The 14,022-nt window shown below is 34.2% G+C and overlaps 2 protein-coding genes across 2 annotated transcripts; both read left to right on the forward strand.

Moving 5' to 3' along the window:
* Nucleotides 1–1,523: 1,523 nt before the first annotated feature.
* On the forward strand, nucleotides 1,524–2,471 carry LOC150052716 (olfactory receptor 8H1-like). Its single transcript, XM_090348794.1, has one exon. The coding sequence runs from the start codon at nucleotides 1,524–1,526 to the stop codon at nucleotides 2,469–2,471; it is 948 nt and encodes a 315-aa protein (XP_090204920.1).
* A 6,884-nt stretch (nucleotides 2,472–9,355) lies between these two features.
* On the forward strand, nucleotides 9,356–10,303 carry LOC150052717 (olfactory receptor 8H1-like). The gene has a single exon (XM_090348795.1). It carries the CDS (start codon nucleotides 9,356–9,358, stop codon nucleotides 10,301–10,303), a length of 948 nt encoding a protein of 315 aa, XP_090204921.1.
* The last annotated feature ends 3,719 nt before the right edge of the window (nucleotides 10,304–14,022 follow it).

Consider the following 14,022-nt stretch of genomic DNA (forward strand, 5'->3'; position numbering starts at 1 on the left):
ACCATGATTTGAAAAGTTATGCTTAAGGAAAGTATTTTCCAGCAGGAGGGACTAATCAGACAGCCAATAGCATTTTTAAGAAAAGCATCAAAAGACAACAACAGTGCAAATAGTGTCCATTTTATTTCTCAACTAAAATATTACTGACAAAGATAAATTCGTTAGAATTATAAGGGTTTCAGACAAGATTCTGATTAATATCATTTAAAATAATGCCTCATAATTTTCAAAATGATGATGGTCTTTCTTGAGGGACATCTATGTGAAAAAGCAAAAGTTTTTAGTACTTGAGCTTCTATCTTTGAACTCATGCCAAGTAATATTCCCTGGAAATTGGTCCCTGAGAATGAGATGCTGTTGCCTGATTCTCTATGATCTATAAATAATGTGGCCTGGAACTAGTGCAAGTGAAGAAGATTGTTACTGCCTTGCAGATAATCATGTTAGGGTTTTGGAATTTTCTGAGGCTGACCTTCCTGGTAAACTTTTTTCTTATACAACTGGAACCAAATATAGAGATGTAATTTTCCATAGAAGTAAAAACCACACATTTAGAAACATAAAAATAGCTATTTAAGTAGGAATTAAATATCACATTGCAGGTGTTTTCTGACCCTAAAGGAGCTTTCACATTCTATTTGTGAAACCCATAGGGCAGAGATGAATTTTGTGGTATTTCAACAATTCTTTGTCTGCCAGTGTTAGTGTTGCACTGTAAAATTGGAGCAACTTATGAGATGAAAAACGTAGTAGTTTTTTTGAGAAGAATATCTGTCCACCTATTATTTGTGTTTTATCTAAACTAATGTGAGAATTTGTGAAGGAATTAAACTCTATGATATCTGTGCTTCAAAAATAAGTTTTTGAGGAAATTTTTTACAAAGGACTAACTTAGGAAAATACGGTAAGATCTGGATGTAAATAGGTTATGCGCGGTATACAAATCTAATACACTTTCTAGAATAAGGTAGAGTGAACTTCATTTGTAGTTAAGGGCCCTGAAAAACTAACAAACCACATGTGAGAGTTTACATATGATTCTAACCTTGTTTATTTTCTTCATCTTTTTGCCCAAGTTTGCAGAAATAACTATCACCTGGAATACAGCATTATCACTTTGAGTCATGGACTCAAAAGAGGCACCATGTGTATTTACAATTTCAGATAAGATGTTTACATTTTGTACCCTTCCTCATGTCTGAAATATGTGGAAATATTAGTGTATTTGGTGCATTCCCACCTGCACACGAGATTGAAATCTGAGATTAATTCTTCAAAGCCAAGTTGGGAGGAGTGTTTTTGGAACTTTTGTCTCCAATTAACTAACAACACACAGATAGAACTGTAATTTCGATGGTAGAAAACTAAGCCTTGAGTACAAAATGCCAGGGATAGCAGCTAAGCCCTGAGTTTCAGCCCCTGGATTAGCAAACACATGAATGAATACTGGATTCTTTCTACAACAAACATTTTAAAGAACTTAGCGCTAAGTAACCCCTTTAAATTCTCAATAGTTGTCCATTATGAATTATTGGAATAATACAAATGTGTCCTTCTTCATCCTCGTGGGACTGACAGATTCTGGAGACATCCAGGTGGTGCTGTCTCTGCTCTTTCTCCTGATATACCTGATTACCGTCCTGGGGAATCTAGGTATGATAGTGATCATTTGTCTAGATCTCCAGCTTCACACTCCCATGTACTTTTTCCTCACTCACCTTTCTTTCCTGGACCTATGTTATTCAAATGTCATCACTCCTAAAACACTAGCAAACTTGCTGACTTCCTCCAAGAGCATTTCCTTTGTGGGTTGCTTCACTCAGATGTTCTTTTTCGTTCTGCTTGTTGGTACAGAATGTTTTCTCCTTTCCTCCATGGCCTATGATCGCTACATAGCTATTTGTAATCCTCTGCAATATCCAGTGATTATGTCACCAAGACTCTGCCGAGCCCTGCTCACTGGCTCCTACATGGTTGGCCTTATGGATTCCCTTGTCAATGATCTTTGCGTGAGCAGATTGCACTTTTGCAACTCCAATGTAATCCATCACTTCTTCTGTGACACATCCCCAATTTTAATCCTGTCTTGCAGTGACACCTATGGCACTGAGATGATGATAATGTTTCTTGCTGGTTCTACAGTAATATTATCACTTATCTTAATATGTGTGTCCTATGTGTGGATTCTGTCAATGATTCTGAAAATCAGTTCCACTTCAGGAAAGCAGAAAGCCTTCTCCACCTGTGCCTCCCATCTGCTGGGGGTCACCGTCTTCTATGGTACCATCCTTTTTACTTATTTAAAACCCAAGAAGTCCTACTCCCTGGGAAAGGATCAGGTGGCTTCTGTGTTTTATACTATTGTCATACCCATGCTGAATCCACTCATTTATAGTCTGAGAAACAGGGAAGTAAAAAATGCTTTCATTAGAGTTTTGCAGAAAACAGGAAGATTCAGACAGTTAAAATGACAGTCATGCTAAGCATTTAAACTTACCTCTTGTTTTTGTCTTTTTGAGGGTATCTTTGGTCTCTCGTTTAAGTAGACTCTGTCTTTTATCTGAGGTCATGCCTTTCCTCTGGATACAGTCTTAACTATTACCAGGGGTATGTTTTTTGGAGTCCATGCTGTAATTTGAAACCATGAAATATGTGTTTAGTGTATAACCTCAACATATGAATTGGTTCTAATGACAACTAATGTATAAAACTTGAAATTGCAGGTGTTCTCCAGATTTAAAGTATTTTGTTTTGACAAAGTTAATATCGTGGCACAAATTGTAAGATTAGTACTAATTTTTTTTCAGTTAGCTTAATTCACAAAGACAAAAATATAAGATAAGGAAATATCTGGCAGTGACTAAATTTGATTTTAGAATAGACTATTGAAGAAACAGTAAGGCATTTCACATTTATTTAAGAATATTTGGAAAATATTGAATTCTTTTTTTGGGGGGTGGAGGTTAGGTCATGTGGCTTGAACTGGGCTTGGGCATTGTCCCTGAGCTCTTCAGCTCAAGGCTACTGTTCTACACTTGAGCCAAGCCCTACTTCGCACTTTCTAGATGTTAATTGGAGATAAGAGTCTTATGTCCTTATGGGCCCAAATTGACTTTGAACCTTGACCCTCAGATCTCAGCCTCCTGAGTAGGATTACAGGTCTGAGTCACCTCAGCTGGCTTGAATTTTTGTTGTTGTTGTTTTAAGGATGCAATTCACTGAAAATCTAATGCTTCATAGTTTTGTCAGTGAAAGCTGTCAACGAATGCTTTCTCAAGATTTGGGTAAAACTCAGAATTATGGAATACTTTACATCTAGAACAAATTAAATTTATGAAGTTAATTATACATGTGCCTTCAATAACTCTTATGTGTGTATCTGCTAAATCACTCAAAATTTGTCATAGTAAATAATTTGTTGGTTTTTTGGGGGGCAGAGTTGGGGTGGGGGCCCAGAAATGATGAGACAAATGATGAAAAAATGCAGCAGTAATACTAAGTAGACACTGTTGAAAATTATTGAAATATTTCTTATTAATTGTGTCTCTCAAATACTCTTCAATCGAGTTTCTTCTTTTATAATCTTCACTGTTTCAGTGTCTGTTAAATGACTACGTTTTCTCTAAATCTTACTTCTGATACAGCCTTTCACATAAAGGATACGTATCTGTTCCCTTGGACATTGACTCCCTTGATGATTCAGAGTTTCTCTGGCTTCCTATAATTTAGGCTATTACGTCCATTCATATTGCCCTTCCTCTCAAGATTACTTATCTAATTAAGAGCTGTGGACAACTATCTATAGGCTTATTGTTCATCATAAAATACCTGCTTTGGTCACTATCATGTAAATGATTTTTGGCTTCTTCTGGCATATATTCATCATACTCTTTAAGGTATTTTTCCTTCAAATGAAAGAATTACATTCAACTACCAAGAAAATTGCTCTCTCTAAAGATTTTTATTTATCATGACCTCAAGAAATATGGATTTTTTTCTGACATTGTTCTATCATTATCTTTTCCATTGTGAAAATGTACTACAATAGCATTTTCACTACTGACCACATCTGGATTAATTATTATACCTCTAAGGAAATTATAACCAAATCTCACTGAATTTCATTGTCCCCAAACTCATAGGAAAGTATTTATAGCATAATAGGTGTTTGACATGTTTGTTGAGTGCATTTGTAAGTTAATCTGTAGGGTAGACTTGTGATTTAAATTTTCCATGCAACTGTTGTATGTCCTGTGAAGTTCATTTTTAAAAATGAGTATGGAAAAATGTCCTTTTTTCTGTTGCAAATTAACAGCTTTTGGAAAAACACTTCCATAATACTTTGTGATGGACATGTAAGTATGGTAAAGTGGTACAAATATCGAATAAAATGTCAATTGTCTTTATAAAATCCATGTGAAACATGATAAAGTATAAATAGCAAAGATAGTTATGATTATAAGAAAACTAAGGATTGAAGACAATATTTATGTAAATAAAAATTTTGCAAGTCTACTCTGTAAGGTCTCCTACTAACATTTACTTGAAATCCATACTTTTCCCTAGAATATTAGTTCTGATTTCATCCAAAATAAATATGTCATTGTTTATTTTGATTTTCTTTTTTTGAATAAAGCAAAAATGTGATTAAACAAAAGAGTGGAAATCCATTTAATGAAAATCAATATATATGTATGTGTGTATACATATATATCCACACAAATATGTATCTGTATATATACGTAATCATTTCTATTAAAGATTTGACTCTACTTTCAAAAGGAAGAAAGGCAACAGACTGTGATTCATTGGATGTTGTAGAATAATTTAGCCTCATGTACAAGTATCCACAAATGGCTCTGGGATTCCACCCTGGCCAATCTCTGGTTCCCAATCATCCAGTTAACAGAACTTGCTGTCCTATAATGCAGACAAGACAGGTGAGTAGTATTGATTCCCACTTACCCTTATGAAAACGGATATCGGAAAACACTTTGTGAAAGTCACACACTGGGTCTTCCATTTCTATCCTGGAAGTGGCTAGGCACCTTGTTCTTTCAGAAGAATTTTGAATCATTGGTTGTTTAGAAGGTGACCACAGTGAGTCACTGAAGTCACTTATTCCCTGGTATTGGTTTAACCTTACTACTGAAGATTCACACTTAATCATGCAAAGCCTAATTTTACACAAAGAAGATGTTAAGTATGGAATGCTTGTGGTCCTCTTCCAGGAGCAAAATTTTCTGTAAAATAGAAATTTATCAGGAACCATACCTGAAAATGTGAGAGAGAAAAGTAAGTCAGGAGGAAGTGTCCCAGAAAATATAGTCTCTGAGTAAATGCAGCCATTTTGCCAGCTGAGGATAGAAGCACTTCTCAATACCAGGCAGCTTGTAATGTCAGTTCAGATCCACTCCCCTCTGTACAGGATGCTCAGAAGGCCAAGGTGCTGTGTCAGATGAACCAGTGACTGGTATTTTGTGGGGTGAAGTCTGTGCTTCTCTACAGGTGGGAACACCTGCACTGGAGAGAGGTCTCTGGACTGGATCAGTATATTGGGGACTTCCTGGCTGGCTCTGTCCTAAACAAGCAAGAATCCACAAGTGTGTGGTTCGCCTCATCATGGCATCCAAAGTTGCATGGCAAAGTCCTCTCAGCTTCCATGTAAAATCCTGGACTTTCAGTGACTCTGGCCTATAGAGGAGATTTTTTTAAATTAGTTATAGTATTGTAGAAGCACACAGGGTGCCCTCACCAAAGTCACCTCTTTATCGGTCTCTGTCAATCATCATCATTCTTCCATCTTAACAAATTCAGTAAGTTTTGTTTTTATAATTCCAGAAATACATAGAAGTGATTTTCCTTTATTCACTCTCCCTCACTTTATTTATGAAATCACTTTATGAATTTCTAGAACACACTTGAACATATTTCCAAAGAGCAGAAACCACCATACAGAAATAATCCCAGTGGATTTATGTTAACATAGCATTAGTTTTATGACCAATATTTTAAAACTAGCATGGTTTCCCTAATACTGATGAACTGAAAAATATGTTACATATATGTATATGTATATAATTTTTCTCTGCACCTGTACACACATACATACACACACTCGGTCAATGTCAATTTCACATTCGCTGTAAAAATCTGTGCACAGCAACTCTTTTTAGAGTGATTTCTTCAAATTATGTCACCAAGTAGACAATGACTTAGAAAATCACTCATTTCTCTTATTTGTCTTAGGCTCTGCTCATAACATAGTTTGACTGTGGATTTTGAAATCATAAATTTTCCTTTATCAGAACAACCAAAGTTTTTATTAAAAAGCAATGTCCAGGGGCCGGGAGTTTGGCCTAGTGATAGACCTGGGTTTGATTCCTTGGTACCACATACATAGCAAAAAGCCAGAAGTGGTGCTGTGGCTCAAGTGGTAAAGCTCTAGCCTTGAGAAAATCCAGGGACAGTGCTCAGGCCCTGAGCTCAAGCCCAGGACTGGCAAAAAAAAAAAAACAATGTCCATGTAAAATCTATCAAATATATAATATATAAAGTAATGCTACTTATTTACTTCAATAAGTTGTCTCCTAAAAATCTGGGATATAAACAATTTCCTTTTAGAAATGAAATTTTTTGTGATGCTGACTTCATTCCTTTTCAAATCCTCCTTTTGTTTCCTTCATCTTGAAAAAAACATAAAGCTTGCTTGAGTATTTCAACTTTATTATCCTTAATTTCACCTTTCTCATTCTCTTAAGGAAATATTCACCTGTTTGGGCCCAGTAAATTATTGACATAATTATTTTATCATTTCCTCACACATTTTTTTTTCATTTTCCAGCAATTTTATTAGCTCCAGTTTTAGGATACAATACTATTTTCACACTGTTCAAATTTCACATTTCCACAATCCAAATATCAAAAGAATTACTAACATATTCCCTTATATAGTTAAAAATAGGTTTACTGGAATTCTTTTAGTTATAGCTGAAGACAGAAACATTTACAACATTTAGTTTTTGCTACAACTATATACTTTTGGAAAGCAATTCCAATTGCTTGCAAAGCAATTCCAATAGAAAAAGAAAGATATTCTTGCTACTGCTGATTGAATGCTTAAGTATTCCTTTTAGTATAGTATTTTGGTACTCAGCATAGGCTTCCTGACCTCAGTCTAGCCCCACCTTGATGCGATAATTCATGTCCTTATATTACTAATATGCTAGTATGAAATACTGTCACCAATGTTTAATTATATACACAAATAATGACCTGGCAAGAATCTAGCTTCAAATTAGATCCTTGGAATATAAAAAAAATTGTTATCTTTGCCTTAAACATAATTATTCAAAGCACATTTTGTTAGAAGGGAAGAAGATAATTCACACTTATTTTTAATAAGCAATCAAGTAGAGCTACCAGTAAGCTATAGTTCACAGGTAGTACATAGAGATTCAGGACAGGACACAGCTAGTTCAGAATAGAGAAGCTCCACAGTCCTGTGAAACTGGATAATTAGAGCGGTGGCAGGGGCTGAGGAACTCTCTGTGCACTGACTCAATGAGGAGTCACCAAGGGGGGTTGTGATGTTCACCAAGTGTTCACAAGGCACAGGTCATTTCATAGGACACACTTTTCACTGTGAAATGAGCATAAGACGCTAAATATACAGCATAATAATAATTAGGCAATCTTCATGGATATAATATATATATCCAAATAAGTACTTCATATACAATATACAATAATTGACAAAAATCTTAATTTAATTTAAAATGACTCTGATATATTTCTCTGAATTTTATTGTACTCCATAATTTATAATACAGATTTTCTCAACATGGCATAATGGTACTTTGCAGTTTGTAATTTTTCATGTTAACATTTGAAAATAACACTTTATAGCAACAGTCACAAAGTCAATATTTATGTTAAATTTTCTAATTAATATGAACCTAACTTTAAAATATATATATTTATATTTAGAGGAAGACATGATCAATAGGATAACGTGATCATGTTCTTCATGTTGTAACCAGATAAAAAGCGGAACACTTCACACATTCACTCTTTGAACTTCTGACCTTGAACACATGCCAAGTAATTTTTTTCCTGGAAATTAGTCCCTGAGATTGACACAGTGTTTCACAATTCTCCATACATTTTAAATAAGGCATCCTGGGGGTAGCATGTTGGGAAAGAAGATATTCACTGCTGTACAGAAAATCAAAGTAGTATTTTGGGCTCCTGTTCAGACAGTTCTTCCTAGCCTACTTTTGATTAAATCACCAGAACAAAGTTTCTAAAGTGATTTAACTTACCACAGAAGAAATGAAAAAAAATACAAAAAATTGGGAATACACAGGAAAATGTATATACATAGGGAAAATGTGCATACACACAAAAATAAATGCTCTACAAAACAGAGCTTTTCATTTCCTTTAATTCATTATATATTTTTTTCAGAGGCGCATTGAGGACTGACCAATTGTATGGATGATATTAGACAAATTCTTTGATTTTCACCATGCTTGGATCACAGTAAGTATTCTCATAAAAACTTTAAAATTAGGTCAGATAATGGACACATTGGGAAAACATTTGTAGACATATGGTGTGGGCCTTATGTTAACAGATGACAGCATCAATGTTAAAAAAAATGTAGATTTGATTCAGATTGTTCAAAATACAATTTTTGAAGTTTATTTTAAATAATCAACATTGAAATATATGACATAAGTTAGAAATTATCCTTTATTGGTGGTATTATACAAATGTGCACTAATATAAACCATAGAGGCAAAATTTGGAATTTGACGAAATCGACATTTTGAACAAATAAATAGTACTTGATAGGCTGAATTTGTCTCCTCTCATTCTTTACTCTGACAAACATTCTTTCAGATGTACAGAAATAACTATCAAATGGAATACTGATATGATCATGTTGTTTTGAGTCAAATATTTAAGACTAGAATCAGCATCCATATTCAATGAATTCAGATAGATTTGAAGTTTGGCTTGATTTTCCATATGTAGGATATTGTAAAAATTATAACACCATTGGTGTACCACTAGGTAGGTTGAATATCTTTGTCATGAAAGATATCATTGGAACAATTTCAGATTCTTTATCATTAGAAAATGTATTACTATTAATATTCTGTGTTCAAGTGTCAGTCTGTCCATATGGTTAGACATTGATAATTGAGTCAAACAGTATACATTTATTACCAATTTTGAGAAAACAAAATTAAACACAGAAAAGAAGACTGAACTGTCATAGAATAAAACCTCATGGAATAATTTATGCTATCATCCCTCATTTCTCAATAGTTAACAGCAGCATACAATGGGAACCTGGAATAACACAAATGTGTCCTTCTTCATCCTCGTGGGATTGACAGATTCTGGAGACATCCAGGTGGTGCTGTCTCTGCTCTTTCTCCTGATATACCTGATTACTGTGCTGGGCAATCTAGGTATGACAGTGATCATTTGTCTGGATCACCAGCTTCACACTCCCATGTACTTTTTCCTCACTCACCTTTCTTTCCTGGACCTATGTTATTCAAATGTCATCACTCCTAAAACACTAGCAAACTTGCTGACTTCCTCCAAGAGCATTTCCTTTGTGGGCTGCTTCACTCAGATGTATTTTTTCATTCTGCTTAGTGCTACAGAATGTTTTCTTCTCTCTTCCATGGCCTATGATCGCTACACAGCTATCTGCAATCCTTTGCAATATCCAGTGATTATGTCACCAAGACTCTGCCGAGCCCTGCTCACTGGCTCCTACATGGTTGGCCTTATGGATTCCCTTGTCAATAATCTTTGCATGAGCAGATTGCACTTCTGCAACTCCAACGTAATCCATCACTTCTTCTGTGATGCATCCCCAATTTTAATCCTGTCTTGCAATGACACCTATGACATTGAGATGATGATAATGTTTCTTGCTGGTTCTACAGTAATATTATCACTTATCTTAATATGTGTGTCCTATGTGTCGATTCTGTCGATGATTCTGAAAATCAATTCCACTTCAGGAAAGCAGAAAGCCTTCTCCACCTGTGCCTCTCATCTGATGGGGGTCACCGTCTTCTATGGTACCATCATTTTTACTTATTTAAAACCCAAGAAGTCCTACTCCCTGGGAAAGGATCAGGTGGCTTCTGTGTTTTATACTATTGTCATACCCATGCTGAATCCACTCATTTATAGTCTGAGAAACAAGGAAGTGAAAAATGCTTTCATTAGGGTCCTGCAGAGGAAAGTTAGGTTCAGGAGATTAAAATGACAGTCTTGCCTAGTATTTAAACTTGTTTTTTGTTTAATTTTTGGGAGGATAAAATGATTCCCTGTCACTCTTGGAAAAAATAAATACTTCCTTTACATTTTTCCAGAATCAATCTTGTGCATAGTCTCAGGTATTTTAAGAGACTACTTTCAGAAGTTCATATCTTAATTGTATGTCATGAAGTATGTGTATAGTGTATGGTCTCCGTATAGGATTTGCTTTTAAGTGAAACTATTGTACAACATATGAGACCATGCTCCTGCTACATCAAAATTTTTGATGGCATAATGTAGTTGTGGATCTAGGTTTTGAGTCTGTAAGTCAGGCTTTGAGTACAATTCATTGAGACCAACAATACTCCTTCAATTGTCTTTCTTTTTTCTCTCTCCCTTCTCATCCTCAATTATGCAATATAGACTTGTGTTGGAACATAAATGTTGCTGTGGTATATATTTTGGGTAGTAGAAATCACTTTCAAGTTATTGACCTAACGAACATAAAAAAACAACTAAAGGTAAAAATCAGTTCCCAAATTTTTCACAAAGCAAATTGTTGAGCTATTATTTATTATAGGAAATTAGTCTATTGTAAGATGGAGAATGATTGTCAAATGCTGAAGTGCATTTGGAAAGAACAGCATTGTAAATATTGAAATCAGTGATGTTTTTGTATGCAAATGATTGTGTATATTTGCATATATGTGTGTATTACATTTTTAAACAAAATTTTCTGTTATTTTTATGCTTTCTTCTCCAAATTTCTACATTACCTAAAATGTTCAACATTTGATAAGCTTTTGTCAGCCAAAGCTGTGAGATGAATGTTTGTAATTATATGTGCAAAATTAATTCTTTAAAAATGTTTTGGCCTACACATGGCAACTACAAGTCTAAACATTGAAAACCTGATCTTTTCTGTAATATTAGTGAAATACTCCACTCTTTCATTGCCTTGATCTTATTCCTTTAGATCTGTAACATTTTTTATAAATAAAGTTTTCACTTGAATGCTGGATACACATTTTTACCTATTTTATTGAAAAAAAAGTGAAACAGTACATTGACAATGGATTATTTTTTGTAGCATCCTATAAAATGGTCAGATAGAATTCTAAAATTTCTATAATTTAAAATTTTTCTTTTGTTGGAGCCTTTTTTTTATTGTAATTAGTAAAAGGGTTACATGATATTTGCCAGATAGAAGGTGCATTAATTCACATACATTGATACCCTTTCACATGTCTTGGTACCTGTTTCCCTCTCCCCCCACACCCCCCACCCGTCTTGGTTTTCCCCCCTTCCCTATCAAATTTCAAATATCCAAATACAAATAAATTCAATATATCAGATAACAAAGTGAGATACTATACCAATATGAGATAACCAAGGGACAGCAAAGGAGATGAGAGACAACATACTACATTAAGGACAACAATCATTCATTATATGGCTTTATTTTCTTTATGATTTAGTGTTTTAACTTCTGTATCTATTTTCTTTTTCCTATCCGTTTTATTAATACTATTTGTCTTTTGTGTTAGTATTTCTGGTTTGTTTGTTTGTTTGTTTATCAGTTCTGGCTTTTAAATCAGAGCTCCTGTGCTGGCCAAAAAAAACCCATCGTGCCATTTAAACCATATCTGCAGCCTTTATTTATACTAGTTTATTTTTTTGTAAGATCTCTTATCGTTTCTAACAACTGGTCTAGGGACAGAATATTCCTATGTATACTTACTGTGCAGCTGGAATTACAGGCACGTATCATCATGCCTGACAACTTTTTACATGTTTTCTCTTTAACATCGAGCTGGGATAGTCTCAAATTTTTATTATTCTAAGAACTTTCTTCATGAATAGGTAGAGATGCAACACTTGGCCTTAAAATTCTAATTTGATTGTATTTAAATTTGCATTGTTGAAACATGTAACTTTAATATGCATTGTATTCATAAAATGAATTGAAGCTCCTTTGTACAGCTATTTAAGATAATATAAATGAACACTGCATATCTACTTGGTATTTTATGTATATCTATATTTGCCTTTGAAATGTAATAATATAAGGTAAAATTATATTTAAATATATTCCACATGATTTTGTAAGTATTTATAATGCAATAATATTTTAGTAGTAAATTAATTCCTTCTTAAATTGAAAACTTATCATTTTACTTATTTCAACAAATATTGCATTATTTGAATTTATTCTTCAATTTCAAAATTTTACCTTATGCATGACCACTTGTTTGTCTTGAATAGCTGTGTCACGTGGAATTTATCACTGTTTGTATTCTCATTTTACTAATTGTAATTCTTGTGTAATTTTGTCAGTTGAGAAGTAACTAAATACCTAAGGAATACTGATATCCTGTTCTGATTTATCTTGACTATATAAAGGCCATGTCATTTCACATAGTAAAGGCTTTCTTGACTATTCTTATCATTCAATCCTTGGTTGGCCACATCTAGAACTTTATAGTTAGCATTGAGTATAATCTCTTATAGATTGAAAATCTATAACAGATTATATTCACACAAAGAGTAAGACCCAAAATTTGGTAATTGCCTAATGACAAAAAATCATGTAAGGTTTCATCTTTGAGACTAACTATAGACAAATCCTCATATCATTCATGTTCATATAGGTTATGCTGCATGGACTATTCAGTGTTCTTCTACATGTTCCTTTCTCAAGGAATGATCACTTGTGTTGTAATAATTTGAAAGAAAAAAATAAAAACAGAAAAACCACATGGCATCACATGAAAACTTTCCTTCACGATTTAATACTTAAATTGGTAGAGAACAGAGGGCAGAGCGGGAGGGGGAATAGAAGTAGGCAGACAGCAGTTCATCCACTAATATTCTAGATACAGGGCAAGACACACTCTTCAAGGATGTATATTTGGAGAATGATATCAATGAATGATTATTACTCAAAGAAATATCTATTATCAAGGAAGAAAGAATGCTTGAATTCCCCATTCAGCTTCACAATCAGAGCAAAGGTTAGGGTCTTGCAGGATCTGGGCTGATCCTGTACACTGTTTTGTTTCCCAGCATCCATTCCAGCTCATCGTGACAACACTTTGATGTCTCTTCCCATCTTGATTCAAGTCCATCCTGTGATACTCAGCCCTAGGAGGTTTACTGAATTGTAGGAGATAAATTCAGCTGAGAAACTGCTCATTGAGTCATTCAGACAATAAAGCCAGTGCACAGGGAAACAAAGCCTCAAGATGGAGAGACTTGAATCCTGGTGACAACACTTTCCGTGCTCACCCGAGCCTTGTCTGAAGATGGTATACTGTAGACTTCTCAATTATCTAGACCAAGAAATTCTCCTTTTACTTATGAAAATATTGTATTTAGCCCCTGGTCAGCATAAGCTTATACAACTGACTTCTCCAAACCAAAAAAAGATCACTAATTAAAAAGTATGTACACCTGTAATCTTCAAGGAGGTGACATCAGGGAAGCATTCTATGACATGCATAAAAGCATACTTTAGTGAATTAGATTGTAATTATCCAGAAAGAATATTTCCATATGAAATATTATTTTCAGATTTTACTCATACAATAAAACAAGAAGGACTTACAATAAGTTTAAAACACTGAGCAATGAATGGCTCCAAATAAGAAACTACGAAGCTGATAGGTTTTACATGTACTTTCTAGATTAATATATTACATATAAATTTACATATGTATGATATAT

This window comes from Megascapheus bottae, chromosome 16, assembly GCF_031878675.1.
Source record: "Megascapheus bottae isolate mThoBot1 chromosome 16, mThoBot2.hap1, whole genome shotgun sequence".
NCBI lineage: Eukaryota > Metazoa > Chordata > Mammalia > Rodentia > Geomyidae > Megascapheus > Megascapheus bottae.